The sequence below is a fragment of the Chelonoidis abingdonii genome, chromosome 15, assembly GCF_003597395.2.
Source record: "Chelonoidis abingdonii isolate Lonesome George chromosome 15, CheloAbing_2.0, whole genome shotgun sequence".
Lineage (NCBI taxonomy): Eukaryota > Metazoa > Chordata > Testudines > Testudinidae > Chelonoidis > Chelonoidis abingdonii.
The window spans coordinates 51708382-51726567 of NC_133783.1; the positions used below are offsets into that span (position 1 = coordinate 51708382).

Genomic DNA, 18186 nt, shown 5'->3' on the forward strand with positions numbered 1-18186 from the left:
ACTCTCCAATTCCACAGAAAGAAGATAATAGAAAGGAGGCCCTTTCTCTGAGGAAGGTCGCATGTAAGTACTCTTGCTCCTTTTGCCCATATATCTATTACCTTCGGTCTCTACCACCCATTTTCCTTTGCTCATACCACTTTCTCTTTCACCTTCGTCATCTTTATTCTTTCTGCTTTTCCTCTCCACACTGCCTCACTGTCTGATACCCTCTTCACAGACCCCTCCTTTTCCCTCTGTATTCTGTTTGCCTTCTTACCTCCATTCTTCCCCCTTTCTTCGTTCCGTTTCTGTGTTCCCCAATATCTCTTCTCTTCCCCCATTGTTTCTTCTCCCCATCTTCATTCCAGTCGCATTTTCTGGTTTATTCCTATGGTTCCCACTTCCTCCCCCATCATTTTCATTCACATTCTCCTCCATTCTCATTCCCAGGATGAAGAGTACATCTCCCCCTAAGCTAGGCCAATCACAGCCTGGAAAGAGCCTCCGTTACACTATCCCATGTGGTTGACTGAGCCTACTTGTTCTCTTCTCCCCCTGCCCCAAGCTTTGCAGTGGAGATGACTTATTCTCCTTGCTGACTGGTGCTCTGGGAGAGAGGAACTGCAGCTAGTGGCCAGGAAGGAGGTCTGGGGTACAGCTACAAAAGCACTGTAGAGAAGCATTGCCACCCTTCAGTGCCCATCAGGAGCTACAGAAGGTACGCTAGCATCTTTATTGATTACTATCTTTCAAGAAATATCAGAAGAAAATCAACTAAAACCTAATTTTCCTCCTTTTTTTTTGCCAGATGGTGTTACAGCTGATAAAGCTGGAACATATGCAGGTGCAGAAATTGCTGCTTCTTGTTCTTCCTTTTCAATTGCTTTTCTTTCTTTTTCTTCTTCTACCTTCTTTGCAAAGTATTCACTGATGGGAAAAGAAAAGGCATAATGATTAGTTGCTGTTAAGGATGATTCCCCACTCTGGCACTTTAAGTGCAGAAGGTGGAGGCCTGCAAGGATTCTAAAAATTAATACTGGCGACTCCAGGCTTGCATTAAACTCCTAAGGTTACAGCTTCTCTCTGACCTTGGATGTGTAGATGCTGCCACCATCCAAATGCAAAAAAAAACCAAAAACCCTTTTGAGAACACAGAAAGGCGCACTTGGGAATTCCTTCCTCTGAGGTACTGTCAAGCACTTTCACACCCAACTCTGGGGAAGAACTGAGAAAGAAAAACAAAGGAAATCAGCTGTTGCCACCTGCTAATTAAACAACATATGCACAAATCTGTTAGGGACACGAAAATCCAATCCTGTTCTTAAAGAAGGTAAATTTTATTAAAAACAAAGAAAATACATTTGGAACTTGGGCTTTTTGCTAGATCAAAAAAATTTTTTAAAAAAATTAAGCATCAAGATAGCTCTCTTGAGGTTCGGCATAAAGGTTACAAGAAAAACAAAAGCACCTGGGGTTAGCACAGAGGAGTCAGTAAGAAATAAAACAAATAAACTAATCGCATCTTCCTAGACCGCCCCTGACTTACTTACATATCTGGGGTTTCAGCTAAGCAATCTCTAAATATGGTCTGATGGTTTTTCATACCTGGCTTAAAGCTTCCTACATCATAGTTCAGCCCGGTTCCTGCTCTGTGTCTCCTCTTTCCGGAGAACAACAACAAATAGATAAAGGGAAAGTTTTTTCCCAATTTTAAAAAGTTCTAGCCCTCCCATCGGCTCTTTTAGTGAGGTACTCACTCCCTTTTTTACCTATGGTTTTTTTTTAACCCTTTACAGGTAAAGCAAGTAGAGAACAGGGTGATCTTATAGCTAACTAGCTGGGTTTCCATAAAAGGAAGCTACCTCCCACCTTCATTTATCACAGTTGCTTAGGCCTATTCTTAGGTAAATGAGGAGCAGGCATGGGCTAGTGGGAAAAGCACATGCTGGGAGATAAAGTAAGATCTATTCATGGTTCTGCTGCTGACTCCTAGTGCGAACCTGGGAAAGTCAATAAACCTATTTGTGCCTCAATCTAGCCATCTCTAAAATAGGTTTAATAATACACATCACAAAGGGATGTTATAAAGCTTAATAGATATGTACTTTGAAAACTTTGGACAGAAGTAATAGAAGGGCAAAGTATACATATTCGAATAAGTGTGGCAATGCTGTTTAGTAATTAAACCATTTTTCAGCTATTTCATATCCTATTGAATTGAAACTCAGAGGAGATGGCTTAGTGGTCTAAACAACCAGGTTGAAGTGCAAAAACACCTTCAAACCCAGCAAGATTGACTCAGCTCTTTATCCTTCCAGGGTAAATAACGTGACCTCTACACAGAGAAGACCCTCAAAAGAAAGACTTATTTGCTTTGCACTTCCCCAAAGTGTCAGAATTTGGCTTAATTTGCTTATCCAAAAGGTCATCTTTTTCTAGAGTTGAGCTCTGGTTATATGGCTGCTGCTTTAGAAGTGGCTTTATTTTAGCTGTTTGTATACAATGGAAGCAACATATGGAGCAGTGTTTTTCAAAGTGGGGTCGCTGCTTGTGTAGGGAAAGCCGCTGGTGGGCCGGGCCAGTTTGTTTACCTGCCCCATCCACAGGTCCAGCCGATCGCGGCTCCCACTGGCGTGGTTCGCTGCTGCAAGCCAATGGGAGCTGCTGGAAGTGGCGGCCAGTATGTTCCTCAGCCCACACTGCTTCCAGCTCCCATTGGTCCGGAGCAGCGAACCACAGCCAAAACACCTTTTGGGGCACTTCAAGTTAGCCTATATTTTTTTCTTACAAAGGACCAGATAAATGTGTTATAAATGGAAAAATATTACCATTCTCCACTGCTTCATAATTTCTCCAAGATCACAAGAAGTTTGTTTGGAAAAAATGCAAATAAACTTGATTACAGAATAGGTATTTTCCAAAGAAGCATAAAACAGAAATCAGAAACTTAAAACAAAAACAAAAGGAGGTTGATAATGATCCCAAGGTAAGAGCCTTAGATATCCTCTCAGAGAGGCCTACTTTGAAAGAGTACTCCATCAAAACCAGTGATTTGTAAATACACTATGTACAAAGTTAATCGCAGTGCTGAGGGCCCATGGAAGGCCACTTATGTCCTGCAGCACACTAGAGGATGTGGCCAAGCTGCTGGCTGAGTAAGATTCCAACCAAAGCTCCATGAGCTGCTGAGGGAAAGACCACTGGATCTGTACTACCGCATACTGAAATCAATGGGAAGACTCCCACTGACTTCAATGGTCAGTTCCTTACATAGATCCAATGTGGGAACTATAGCTGATATTCCAGGTCATGTCCAAAAGCAGGGTGTGTGTGTGTTGGAGGTGTATTCCTAACTCCCATCTTTGTATTCTGCACAATGCTGGTTTTATCTGGATTTTGTGCAGGCAGGGATGAACGTCACATTATATAAATATACAGCACTGGAAATAATATAGTGCAAGGCTTCTAGTGGCAATAATATCCTAGAAATATTGTGTAGAAAGAATTAGGAATAACAATAGAAAAAATACTGAGATTTTGCATGAATTATTTATTTACAATTATTTGCAAGAATTTGTTTTACTACAGTAAAAATCAGTGAAATAATATACAAGACCTACCCAAGCAGCTCATCAGCTTTACACTGGTCAGCAGGTTGCAGGTCTCTAAGCATTTCATTCAGTGATCCATTTACCCATTCCAGGGCTCTATTAATAGAGTCATTTCTTTCCTTCTCATCAGCATCAATTGCTTCAGGTGAAGCATTGTCAAGGATTTCAGAGTGAGAAGAGACCACAATGGAACAAATGCTCTGCAAAATGATTGTGAAAAGCTTACAGACTCTTCCATTTCTAACTTTGAAATGTCACTTTAAAAGATTAAAATGATATAGGCTTAAACATATCCCCCCTCCCAGCAACTTAACTGATCCCATAATTCAGGCTTTTTCTTGGTTTCTTATACTTCTGCACTTGCAGCTTTCCATCTAACATTCTCAAACCATTTATGAATATTACTTATGTGTTAATTCTCCTGTCACATAATTTGTATACTCATCTTATAGGATGGTAAAGTAAGGTTCAGAGTGAGTTAGTGACTGACCCTGAGCCTGCAGATGTGATCAATGCCAACAGAATTTACACGCACATGGTGTCTCAGTCCAATTCCAATTCAGTGAGGCTCTGCATGGAGATAGGGATCAGATTATAGAATCTGGACCTAAAAAGTGAGAGCACCAGAAATAGAACCTAGGAGGCCTAGTTTGTGTTTTAACCACTAGAATGCTATTTTCACTGTGAGACAAGGTGGGTGAGGTAATATCTTTTATTGGACAAACTTCTTTTGGTAAGAGAGACAAGCATTCAGGTTACTCAGAGCTCTTCTTTAGGTCTGCTGAAGTATGAACGTCTCTGTGCAAGTTAGTGTTTTTCCAGATCTTTCAGCAATAGAAATTCTTTACAAATATTACTGACAATAGATTGCCAAATGGACAAAACAAAATTGGAAAAAAGATGACCATAGGTAACTTTAAAAAAAAATTCAAAATCTCACATCCATTTCCTCTTCTGAAATAAGCATCTGCCAAAATAAGTTTCATCGGTGTTATTTACCTGGCAATATTATAGGAAGATGTGGCTATAAATTACATTAACAATTGAGGGTGAATGACAGTATCAAACAAGTATAAATGCTGGTGAATCATGGTTAAGAATACAATTCTGTCACAGAGGTAATGGATTCTGTGACTTTCCGGGACCTCCGTGACATCTTCTGGGGCAGAGCTAGAGCAGCTGTCAGCCCTGGAGCCACTGGAACAGCGGCCCCAGAATAGCTGGCGGTTGGCCAGCCCCAGGCTTGCTGGAACAGCGGTCCCTGGCCCACTGGAGCAGCAGCTGGGATTGGATCAGTCCCTGTGGGGCTGAATCAGCAATGGTCAGCCCCTGCCGCAGGAGCAGCAGCAGAGTTGGAGCAGCGGAAAGCCCTGGCAGCACTGTTTGTCCCCCTCTATCCACCAGGGTATTTTTAGTAAAAGTCAGGGACAGGTCGTGGGCTTCCATGAATTTTTGTTTATTGCCCACAACCTGTCCCCGACTTTTACTAAAAATACCCGTGACAGAATCTTAACCTTAATCAAGGTACAAGGGCTGTCTATTGTTGCAGTCAAAAGTGTCATATAATGACAATGTGACCTTTAACATAAAGTCCATTTTGATCAGTGACTAACTACTGTGCATCCTTTACAGATTTCCTAAGGATGATTGCATTAAGGATCAGAGAGTCCCGTGGCACCTTACAGACTTAACACATCTGATGAAATGGGTATTCACTCACGAAAGCTTATGGTCCAATACATCCGTTAGTCTATAACAGTGTTTCTCAAACTGGGGTCACTACTTGTGTAGGGAAAAGCCCCTAGCGGGCCAGGCCAGTTTGTTTACCTGCCCTGTCCGCAGGTCAGGCCGATCGCAGTTCCCATTGGCTGCGGTTTGCCGCTCCAGGCCATTGGGAGCTGCTGGAAGTGACGGCCAGTATGTCCCTCGGCCCGCGCCACTTCCAGCAGCTCCCATTTGTCTGGAGCAGCGAATTGCGGCCAATGGGAGCCGTGATCGGCAGGACCTGCAGACGGGGCAAGTAAACAAACCGGCCCGGCCTGCCAGGGGCTTTTCCCTACACAACCAGCGACCCCAGTTTGAGAAACACTGGTCTACAAGGTACCACAGGACTCTTTGTTGCTTTTTACAGATCCAGACTAACACAGCTACCCCTCTGATACTCTGCATTAAGGATGTTAGACAAAATGAACCTTAAATACTTTTCAAACCGGATTAAAAAAATATCCATAAATTGTCTCCTTTTCTGAGCATTTTCAATGAAGTAAATCATAGTTCTACTTCTAGGAGAGTGTAAACAGCTACCATCCATAGTGAAGTAGAGAAATAAGATGGGTGAGGTAATATCTTTTATTGGACCAACCTCTCCTGGTGAGAGAGACAAGCTTTTAAACTTACACAGAGCTCTTCTTCAGTTCAGGGAATATCACAGCTATATACACCGCTATCCTGATATAACGCCACCCGATATGACACGAATTTGGATATAACGCGGTAAAGCAGTGCTCCGGAGGGGCGGGACTGCGCACTCCGGTGGATCAAAGCAAGTTCAGTGTAACACGGTTTCACCTATAACGTGGTAAGATTTTTTGGCTCCCAAGGACAGCGTTATATCGAAGTAGAGGTATATAAGATGGAACAGGTTGTTTAGCATAACTAGTTAATACATGTTTCAATGGACCATTCAAGGTGAAGGGTCTTCTAACATCCCTCCATTCACTGGGAGGAAGGGGTGAAAAAAAAAAGGTAGCTTAGGGGCAGCGGGTTGTTAGTGGGATATAGATTGTTGTAATAAGTCATAAATCCAGTGTCTCTATTCAGCCATCTATGGAACAACCCTGGATGCTAATGCGGAATAATGCTAATGTGAGGGGAACACAGCACTAGTCTTGAATTTCTGGAACACAACAATATTTTGAATGGAGTGAAATATACATTTCCCTAAACTCGCAGGGTGAAAACCCGTTTATTCACATGAACAATGTTAATACTAGACTGCATGCTTCTTTTCTGAAATACAGTAGTGTAATAGGAATAGAAAGATATGTAGCTCAAAACATATGAATGAAAATAAATGAAGAGTAAAAAACAAGCAGAGCTATCTCCAAGAACAGGGACAGCCCTGAGCCTGCAAACACACATATGTTTATGTTTAAGCACATGAATAATTCTGTTGCCTTCTGTGGGGCTACTGAGCACATGCATGAGTGTTTATAGGACAGGAGCCTGATCTAGCATATTACCAATGTAAGAAGACTGAGAAAGGCGCCATTGAGACATTTTAAAGAAAGAAAAGCAAGACACAGAACTCCAAAACTCATGTTATGTAGGGGGGATGAGTTAAATTAGGGTCCAAGTGTGAGAAATGCTAAAAGCTATCTCCTGTCACCACTGGAGTCAAGAGGAGTTTTTACGTATGATTGCTGTGCCAGTATAACAGGGCAAGGACCACGGTACAATTATATGACAAACGACAACATACGTCAATGTAATATCAGATGTGGGTTACAAATTAAAATATAAACAAAGCACTATTATTCCAAAAAGAGTAAATGTAGTTAATTTTCACCAGAGTTTTGGTACTTTAGACTTACAAAAGTAAATCATTCAGGAACTTGATCCACATTTAACTCCTCCATTTTGTCTCATTAATTAAAATGAGCCATCATTAACAATGGTGGAGATGAGCATCTCTCTGTAATGTCCTGTTAGGATATATAACAAAATAAGATGTAGCTCATACCTTCTCATGGTTTTTAACTGTGCAAAATATTTCCACTTCTAATGTTGGTCGACCAATTCCATCAAGGACCTTCCTTCCAATTAATTTGCATATTACTGGAGGTTTTGAAAATTTAGAGAAGTAGTTAGCCTTGAAGAAGAGAAAGAGTTTGATTAAAAATATCAATTTCTATGTAAATAAGTCTTTCATTTTATGTTAGCATTAAATCCATCATTTGGTAAATCTATTTTTGCGTCTTGATATTCATCAGGATACTTTAGTATTCTTACTCTTACACTGTGTGCTTAAGAGCCAGCCACTCTAGAACCTGGGCGTATACTTACTGCTGACAGTCTATATAGCACTATTCATTTCTATTCAGGTTCATATTGTGACAGATATTACAGCCCTGTGCCATATATCTGAGGAATATTGTATTAAATTTATGAATGGTTTATGTATGATTGTGTCCTACTTCATGGGGGAACGGTTACCACAGCTCCTCCAGAAATTTAAAAACAGTAGGAGCTGACTACTCCTAGGATTATATGCAACTCCAAGACATACCACCCCTGGGGTGGTTCGCATATACTGTTTTAGACTGGGTTTTCCAGAGACTAGGAAACAAAGAAAGGGCTTTCAAAGAATGAGCTTGAATTCACCTGTGAGCTTCCTTTTGATTCAGCAAATGGACAGGACTACAGATCCTAGGGGGACACCAACTCTGGAGGGAGGGGTTTGAAGAGTGTTGACCTATCTAGGCCCCCTAAGACTGATGGATGATTTCTCATATGTTTATTAATAAGCATGTCAGAACTTTCATTGTTTTTTATGTTTTCTCTGTGATGCTTTTACCCTAAGAATAAATGTGCTCTGTTGAGAAAAAGCTGCATGGTAACTTGTAATTAGGCTTGGCAGGATTCAGATTTAATCAATAACGGTCAGTAAACATCCATTTCAGCTGACACACTGCAGTCAACTGAAAAAATATCAATTGGTACCAGACAGGGCATCTGTAGGGATCTGGTGTCGCTGGCCCTTAACCAGTGCAGGGAGCCCTCTGCAACCTTGCTGTCATGGGAGTGAGTAAGCTGGTGCCAGCCAGGGGGGAGGCCACTCCACTGCTGAATGCCTCCTCTGGCAGTACAGGGAGCCCTCAATAGCCCTTGTGGCACTGGAGTGCTAAGAGACTCTGTTCTGCCTGCCACGAACGCAGCCTCCCCCACACTTTGTGCCTGCAGGGACTGGGTGTCACCAGCCCTGCAGCTCTGTTGTCACTGTAGCGAGGGAGCAGGGCCATGACACCAGAGATGCAGGGCGCTCCCTGCATGGCCTCATGACTGGTGACACCTGATCCCTGCAGGCACAATGTGTGGGGGAAGGCTGTGGTTGTCCGGATCTAGAGAAGCAGAGACCACCAGCCAGAACTGCAAAGATGAGGATAAGCCCCCAGCTATAGGGGAGGCCATCCTGCTGCTGAACAGTTCCTGCTCAGGAACAGCTCCCACACCTCTGACTGGTGAGTCGGGGGGGTCGGTGACATCCAATCCCTGCAGATACAAGATGCAGAAAAGGATGTGGTTCTGGCTTGGAGTTGTTGTCCCTGGATATGGTTGTGGCTCTGTCCCTGGATGACAACTCTGTCTCGTGGCCCTAGTCTGGCCTGAGCTCTGCTTTCCCTCACCAGGACCCCAGTCTTCCCTGCACCTTGTGCCTGCAGGGATCCAGTGCCACTAGCCCCTCAGCTATGCAGGGAACCCTTTGCAGCTCCGCTATCATGGCTCCATTCGCTCATGCACCAACCAAGAATGTAAGAGCCATTCCCAGGCAGGAACTGTTCAGTAGCAGGGTAGCTTCCCCGTGGCTAGGGCTCATGCTCCTCCTTACCAGTCCTGGCTGGGCATTTCTACTCCAAATGCAAGGGGCCAGGCAGGGCCGGCACTTGCATTTAGGCGGCTTAGGCAGCATTATTAGGGGGCAGCATTTAGAGTGCCAGCATTATTAGGGGGCAGCATTTTGCCAGAGGGGGCGGCAGGCGGCTCCAGTGGACCTGCCGCAGTCATGTCTGTGGAGGGTCCGTTGGTCAGCAGCTCCACCGGAGCCGCAGACCAACGGACCTTCCGCAGAAATGGCTGCAGCAGCTCCACCGGAGCCACAGGAGCGGTGCATGGGTGGCGAAATGGCCGTGTGCCTAGGGCGCGGGAAACCCTGGCGCTGGTCCTGGGGCCAGGACAACTGAAGCTTACCCCGTACCTTGCACCCTGGGGTCTTTGGCTTCACAAGGACCTCCTGCATCCCCACTGTCAGCACTGCCCTAATCTGAACACTGTCCTGCACGGCTGTTAAAATAAAAAGTTAAATACAAAAAATCTTAAAAATGCAAATTGATCATCAAAAAAATCTTAAATAAAAATCGATAATCCACAATTAGAAAAAAATAAACATTTAATTCTGCGAAGATTACTTGTAACCGCTGGCAATACACTGTTCATAACTCTCGGAAAGAAACCAATGCACAGGTGCTGGTTGTTAGACCGAATGGCTTGCTGAGGATATCACAGTGTTTGGCAGGGGGTGTGCATCCTCAAAGCTCCTGGTCAGAAGGGTATGGAACATGGGTCCCTGCCCCGAAACAGATGATGGCTGTAAGACTGAGCAATCCTGCAGTGGACCACGGAGGAGGAATAAAAGTGCAGTTACTCCTGAAACTGACACACAAAATAAGCCCCTCACTGCCTGATGGCCCACCGAGGAATTTCTGATGTTGCAGGTATAGGGCATTCTGTCCTTGAATAAGCCATGTTAAAAAAGACTGTACCTGTCTGTCTCTAGAAAGCAGAGGGGGAAAGGCAGAGGAGAAAGCCAGCCTACTCAAGAACAACTCTGCTAAAGCCATTTGGAGGATGACTCACAGGTTCTGGCCTTAAAGGAGCTTTAAATATCCAGTAACACTTCTTAATTTATTAGCTAACTGGTCAAGTAAATATTAATGTACAGTACTTTGAAGATGTAAAATGTTATAGATCCCATTTAAGCTCTAAGTGTTCCTGAAAAAAACACTATCAAACAATCCTGGTGGCTCAAAAAAGCCATCTTCTTTCAAAAAGAGGTTCTCATATGCAGTGCTATGCATACACTGTTACTGAGGACATCATGTCTGCCACTTTTGCCTTAATTAGTGTATGCAGTGTGGTTGTAGCCATGTTGGTCCCAGGATATTAGACAGACAAAGTGAGTGACATAATATCTTTTATTAGATCAACTTTTGTTGGTCTCTTGTCTATCTCACCAACAGAAGTTGGTCCAATAAAAGATATTACCTCACCTGCCTTATCACTTTTGCCTTCATAATAGAAGTTAATTAAAGGAAGAATATTTCTAAGTTTATAGAGGAAGCAAATGAGAGATCTGACTTCAAGAAAAAGGATAGAGAAAAAAAGATTGTTTGTGAATGCCTCTCTTGCCCAAGAGAAGCATTTCATTGTCTCAGCCTTTTTTCAGCTGAATATGTAGATGATATCACAAGCTGACTTGGTCAAGATGCCATAGGAATCATTAGTTATTTACAGTTGAGTTCCATCTGTGTTAATATGTTAAATGCCCAAGAGGGAAAAAAGACAAGACAAGACTAAGAACTAAATCATGTGGGTTTCTAAAGAGAGCTGGTCTTAGCAAAGAAGAGGAATCATCACCAATTCTCTGCTGCTTTTACAAATCCAGGGAGTGATTTGTGAAGTAGGAATTGAACCATAACAGGTGGAAACTAGAAACACCAGCGTAGCTATGGATGCAATCCTGGTGAATAGAGTGGTACACAATGTGGAAAGCTGCAGTGAGGAGGCAGAGCTATACCTAACAAGTATCATAAAAAAAAAATCAACTATCACAGTATGATAGAATTTTGTTTGATTTACTTTCTTTCTAGTAAAACATAATCTGGAACTAGTGGTCACACCTTATCAGGGAGAGTAATGAAACTTGAGATCAACATGGAACAATGCAATGAATAATACGAGATGTAAGAACAGCAGAGAATCCTGTGGCACCTTATAGACTAACAGACGTTTTGGAGCGTGAGCTTTCGTGGGCGAATACCCACTTCATCAGACGCAGATGTCCTGTGTCTGATGAAGTGGGTATTCGCCCACGAAAGCTCACGCTCCAAAACGTCTGTTAGTCTATAAGGTGCCACAGGATTCTCTGCTGCTCTTACAGATCCAGACTAACACGGTTACCCCTCTGATACTTGAGATGTAAGACTTCATTATCATAGACACATTCGTATAGGACGAAGCACTGGAAGGCAATCTTTTTAAAACAGCTTCTAGAGTATGGAGTTGGCCATTCCGCTATTATACTGCGTGGATATTTTATTGGTCACACTAGTTGTCTGCTGCTGGCCAGAGCTTTGCTGAACAGCTGTAAGGTAAAGCTTGCCTGATTCTTGTCCATTTCACTGAGGCCCACAGGGATCAGAATACCAATAGTAGTGTGAAAACTAACCAGACTCCCTTTATCTTCATTCTTATGATGTGTGGCAGAGGTTTGCACAACAGTTGTGGCTGTGGGAGCATCTGCCTACAGTCTCAAAAGAAAATGCTTTGCAATCTCTTGTTAGTTCAATCGAGCTAGTTTAACATGATTGAATAGCTCTGTTAACGGGGCCATCTAATACTGCCATTCCAGCAGTGACAACCCCAAGCATCCAAAAACCATGCCCCAGGCCTTAAACTGTGACAGATCTGTTTTAAGCTAAATAAAAGGAAGGGTCACTTTGTCCTCTGGTTTCTGGGCTGCTCGGGTGCAGGTAGGTCTCATTAGTAAGCTTTGCTCCACAACCAACAGGGCTGATCACTCTTTCAGTGGAAACTGAAATTGTCATCTAATCCCAAGAATCCAGGAGCTGGGGCTTTATGAAAAATAGCACAGAGCTGGGCCTGGCAGTAATATCATGCAAGCTGGTGCCCTTAGGCTCAAGCACCATCTCATGGAAAGGTCAGTCTAGTGGAGGCTGGAGCAGGACCACAGCAGCCCAGGCCAGGAGGTTGGGTACCCCCAAGACCACTTGCCTCACCCCTCTACCCCTGCTAAACGGGGTAAACCTCGTTCTCACTCCCTCCCCCTGAGCAAAGTTCCTAGCCTCAACCTTGCCCCGCCTACTTGTATTTGCGCGGGGGATTATGGGACTCTGTCACGGGCGGGGGGGAGGGGAGGTAGTGCAGCGCCTGCCTATTAGCCAGCCCTCGCGCACTACTTTCCCCAGGTAGGTACCAGATGGCCGTAGAGGTCCGGAGGGCGCAGGTAGAACGTGGCGTTGAGCGCCTCCTCCAGCCGTTGTGGGACCTCGTTGCTCCGATAATACTCGGCCGCCTGGTGCCTGAGTTCGGGGAGGTGCCGCCGCGGCAGCAGCTCGCGTTCCCCGCCGGGCTCCATGGGGTCGCGAAGGCTGCTGCTAGGAGACGGAGCGCGTTCCTTCAGCGCCGACTTCTCGCGCGACGGTGGCCTTCCGCGCGCCCTCTGCGAGGAGTCGGGGGTCAGACCCCTCCCTCAGCCTGGGGGCCGGGACTCCTGGGTTCTCCCCCCGCCTCCGCCAGTGAGCTGCTGTGTGGCCCTGGGCAAGTCACCTACCGGCGCTTCAGCTTTCCCCAGGAGCCAAACGGGGATGAGGGTATTTGCTCTGCCTCATAATGGCCTTTGGGCCACAGGTGACTAGTGCGTAGAGGTGGCAGGTGCCATGGGTGTGTGAACAGCTGGGAATTAATGAAGAGGATTGGATTTGCCCTGGCTATAAACTGCCACGTTGGTGGGTTTACTTTGGTTAAAGAGTCAGATGTTTACCACTCTTCTTTTTCAAGGTGTAGGGTCCGCACTCTCTCAGACTCCTCCAGGGTTGGTTATGATCTTTAACACTAGACACTTTCAAGTGAATTCCCTTTTGTAGTAAAAGAGTGAGCAACAAAATTGCGCAAGATTAACATCCTGAAAGAGACAGATTATAGCTTGTGAAATATCTAGTGAGGACAAAGCTGCCAATTGCCCCAGTAACTTTACTTCTGCTTTTAAAAATCCTTTACATTCAATGAACAAAGAAACATTTCACAGCCCGAAGGATTATTTGTAGTCTACAATTTCTCACCAAAAAACTTCCACTTTGTTGTCTGGTTCGTTGGTAATTTTGTTGAAGTAACTGAAAATGGAGATACTTAAAATGCTGTTAGCTGCACACTTCCTCAGTTCTAAAACCAATAGACCTTGCTCATTGTATGTTCACTTCTCGGGTGGGTGGTAATGAAGAAAAATCCCTACACAGTTATTTTCTTTTGCCTTTGAAATATCACAGTACTTCTCTGAGGACATAATCCCTCTTCCTATGTCTGCTTTCTCAGAAGAATCTTCTGAACCGACTCCAGGCATTCCTTAAAGGAAGTGCCCAGGGGAGAGCTATTTGGATTTTCCAACTGTTACAATTTAACAAATTGAAAATAAAGTTCTTCAAACTCAGTTTCAGATTACTAAAATGTTAATTTCTTGCTTTCTGCCTTCTATAAGGGCGTAAATAAAGCATTGGTATGATTAAAGCCCCCAGTCATCTTCTGAGGCTACCTATGATTGAATCAAAGCTTTGATGACATGGTTTTTTTCCAACACTGCTGTTAACTTTAGGGAAGCAGTGACTAGAAAGCAGTCTTAACAATTACTGGTTCTTTTTGAGTAACCCATTTGAAATAATAGTAAAAATTCTCTTAAATATTTATCACTTTAGTTTGATGATACACATCATGTTAGTTTTTCTTTTCTTTATTCCCTTGTAATTTCCATTAAGACTGATAGTTGCAGGTATGTAATAAAAGGAGGATTTATTCTATGATCCTACCTATTATTGTGTAGTTAACTGATGAATAAAGCCATTTCATGCCATCAGTGATGCCTGTGCAACCCTATTATTGTCAGTAGGCTTGCACTGGTGTAATTAGTGGGGACTCAGTAAACAACTGTGTTAATTGAAAGGAATTCAGCTCTTTCTCTTAGCTTTGTTGATTCTACCATGCTAAGAGAAGTAAAACACTTGTAAGTAAAAAAACTTGTATTTGTTACTAAAGTAAACAGATATGACTAAATACCTGCAAGGAAAAGATCAGCTGAGGATAGAGATGTCACTTATACAAATTTGTGCTGATATATTATTATGTACAAATGGCACCTCCTTTCTCAGTAGAATTTGAGTGGTGGTATATCATGGATGAATTTAGCCTATTGAAGCTAACTGGATTGCACACCTATAACTAAGGAGGAATTTGGACACCTGTTATACTTGTCATTATTGTATTTCAATGTATCATAGTTCTTTCTTCGTCTTCCATAATGAGAAGTTCAAATTTCTGTAATTTAAAAAATATTTTAAGGATTAAAATTACAGAAACACACATATTATAAGTTTGCCACGGGGCCGCCCAGAGGATTCAGGGGGCCTGGGGCAAAGCAATTTTGGGGGCCCCTTCTACAAAAAAATGTTGCAATACTATAGAATACTATATTCTCATGGGGGCTCCTGCAGGGCCTGGGGCAAATTGCCCCACTGCCCCTCCCCCTTCTGGAGCGGCCCTGGTTTGCCATCAGTACTGCAGTGTGTAAAAATCCATTTACATTACAACAAAGTATATGCCTTAGTAAATATGTAATATTAAAAAGTTCACAGGCTGGATAACTTTTGTTTGAGAATGTATAGCAGTGAAAGGATTAGTGCAATTTCTTCCTTTTAGACCATCTTCAATGTCTAAATAATAATCTAATAGGATCATCAGATTTCCTCATATACATCACATAATTCAGAAGAATACCTAAAAAGATTTTTCTCTTTATATTTCAGAAATTGATTGCATCATTTACATCTTTACCGAACGCCTAATACAGATAAAGAGGATGTATGTATATATTTGTATCATAGCAAAATAATACAAATAGAAAACAATATTACAAAGCCAGAACTAGTATGCCCAAGGCAGCAGTAGCTCAGTCATTTCAAAAGATGGTTTTAGGACTAAAATATGAGAGTTAGTAGCCTTTCATTTAGCATGCTCATTCTCCAAAAGATGTTTTAATAAAAGGAGTATTTTAAACCCTAATTTTGAACTGCTCTAGAGTGGTGCTTCTCAAAGTTGGGCCGCCACTTCTTCAGGGAAAGCCTCTGGCGGGCCGGGCTGGTTTGTTTACCTGCCGCGTCCAAGGTTGTGCTGATCATGGCTCCCACTGGTTGTGGTTTGCCACTCCAGGCCAATGGGGGCTGCTGGAAGCAGTGCAGGCTGAGGGATGTGCTGGCCGCCCTTCCCGCAACCCCTATTGGCCTGGAGCAGCGAACCGTGGCCAGTGGGAGCCGCGATGGGGCGAACCTGTGAACACGGCAGGTAAACAAATCGGCCTGGCCCGCCAGAGGCTTTCCCTGAAGAAGTGGAGGACTGGCTTTGAGAACCACTGCTCTAGGGCACTGGAATCAAAAATGAAATATTCTACCAAATTGTTTAGCTTCCCATACCGTGAGCAGTTTCTAAGCTTACAGAAAACTGGCCTCAATTTTCTCTAATCTATTTGTGGATTCAAATGTGTAGATTTTGATTTTCTTTAGTGTACAGGTTGATATACTATTGAGCAGTTTCGGTTTATGATTTCAAGGCCTACTACAAGATTCTGTTGTGCACAAGCTATGAAGGGACTATTTATGGCGATCACGTCAAGGCCTATTTAACAGCTTCTTAGTTCAAGGACCATTGACACCATACACCATGACTCTCTTAGCAATGTTATTGTCTGTTGAGGTAGTGCACTTGTGAGCATACACAGAGCCGATACGTTAAAGATCCTTGTGAAATTTCTTATTTCAAACATATTAAGATAAGAAAAGAAACGTATATCTTTATTCATCAGTTATGCTTTGTACCAATGTGCAATAAGATGTTACTATTTCAAAAATAAGAGCAAGATAGCTTGCAACCTATTCAAAGAGCATATACTAACAAAAATTAAAAAACAGAACAAAAATCCCCACAAAACCCCACAACTAAGGTGAGAGAGCTGTAGAACAGAAACAGCAGAACATAATTTGAGTTCGTAAATGGAGGGGTTAGGTGAGCTGGCCTCCCCTGAACTAATCAGATTTTTACTGGGAAAAAAATGGCTTAGAGACAGCTGATCCTTTTTTAAAATGGAGTCCAGATATATTCAGCAAATTTTACACTTCTACAAGCATATGGTTCTAATTAATTACATGGAGATAGGTTCAACACGTGTAGATTTTAGGGCCAGAACGTACCACTATGATTATCCTGACCGATCTCTGGTGTGACACAAAATTTCACATAGCAATATTCTTTCCTACACTTAAGTGAACTCTCTTGACCCCAGTGGGTTGTCATTGAACTAAGCATACCTTTAGTGAAGGAGTCTTATGCCAGTTATCTCCTTTGTAACCTTTTGAACTGCTGACCAATGTGACTGCATATTGAGACACAGTCACTACAAGTGAGCCAGTGACCCATATAATAGTTATAAATAACTATCTTTTATATTTTGCAAATAACTAATTTTAAATTACAGCTAACTACAGGTATCGGAGGGGTAGCCGTGTTAGTCTGGATCTGTAAAAAGCAACAAAGAGTCCTGTGGCACCTTAAAGGCTACAAGATGTATTGGAGCATAAGCTTTCATGGATGAATACCCACTTCATCAGACACGTAGGCTAACTGCAAGTGTGTTTTAAAGTTAATATCATAATGATAAAGAAAAATTATTAGCTCGGTGTTCAGCTTTTGGAAATGACTGATGGGAAAACAGTTCATATCCCTTTTTTTCCTCAAGAGAACTGAAACTTCTAGATTATGGAATTCAAAAGGAAGGTGATATTTAATATTGTTGTTTTTACACAGAATTAGTTCCTATTATTTTTCTCTTACTGTGTGTGTGTATATGTGTGTGTAGAGAGAGGTTGTTTGGAGACAAAATGAGTAATCATGTTTTCTTCTGAAATCACATTGTTTCCCAGGGTACATCCCTGACTTTTACAACCTTAATCACTTGGGGCATGTCTTGAACTTTTAACCTTCTTTCCTAAGCTCTGGTGCTGTGAATGATGGTCTATCCTACTTGACACACAACTAGATTGTAGTTCAAAGTGGATGTCACAAACACTATGGCACCATCTGAAGCAAAAATTAGACTATCACTTTGGGATAAACCAATAAGATCATAAAGTTTTCTCCATTCCACTAATTCAGATTTCTGCAATACATATTTATCTCAATTTTCACGTAATCCCTTTTCCACTACTACTAATTTTCACATAACGTGAATATAATTTTCAGACAGGATATGAAATTAATATTACAGTACTAAATGTGATCCTACTCATGACCTGCTATAAGTCAGATATAAATAGCTTCCTTTAGTCTAGGGATATACTGTACAAGTCTTGGAGTGAAGAAGTCCTGAATTATGTACCCATTCCTTCCATTGTTGCCTTTAATCATGTCTTGTACTTGATAACCCTTATTAAGTGAAACCTCATAGAAGGATGGTAAATGTCATTTAACCCCTGTTTAAAAATCTAGGAAATTCCACACAAAAAGCTTTAAATGAATGATAAGATTGCATTGGTAAGCAGTCAAAAGTCAGGAAATGCCAATGTTAATGCTGTGTGCCTGATTAAATATGAGTCAACAGTGTGATACTGTTGCAAAAAAAGCAAATGTGATTCTGGGATGCATTAACAGGTGTATTGTAAACAAGACACGAGAAGTCATTCTTCCGCTCTACTCTGCGCTGGTTAGGCCTCAACTGGAGTATTGTGTCCAGTTCTGGGCACCATATTTCAAGAAAGATGTG

The 18186-nt window shown here is 42.5% G+C and overlaps 1 protein-coding gene across 2 annotated transcripts in view; it reads right to left on the bottom strand.

The window, feature by feature from the left end:
- ENO4 (enolase 4) overlaps nucleotides 1–12757 on the bottom strand; it is a 32692-nt gene extending 19935 nt beyond the window's left edge. For both annotated transcript variants that reach the window (XM_032780798.2, XM_032780797.2), the window contains exons 1-4: nucleotides 12586–12757; nucleotides 7336–7464; nucleotides 3603–3793; nucleotides 764–909 (exon numbers count right to left, since the gene is read on the bottom strand). In XM_032780798.2, the coding sequence (XP_032636689.1) occupies nucleotides 764–909; nucleotides 3603–3793; nucleotides 7336–7464; nucleotides 12586–12747 (628 nt within the window). In that variant the 5' untranslated portion in view covers nucleotides 12748–12757. The remainder of the gene's footprint in view (nucleotides 1–763; nucleotides 910–3602; nucleotides 3794–7335; nucleotides 7465–12585) is intronic.
- Nucleotides 12758–18186: the final 5429 nt, after the last annotated feature.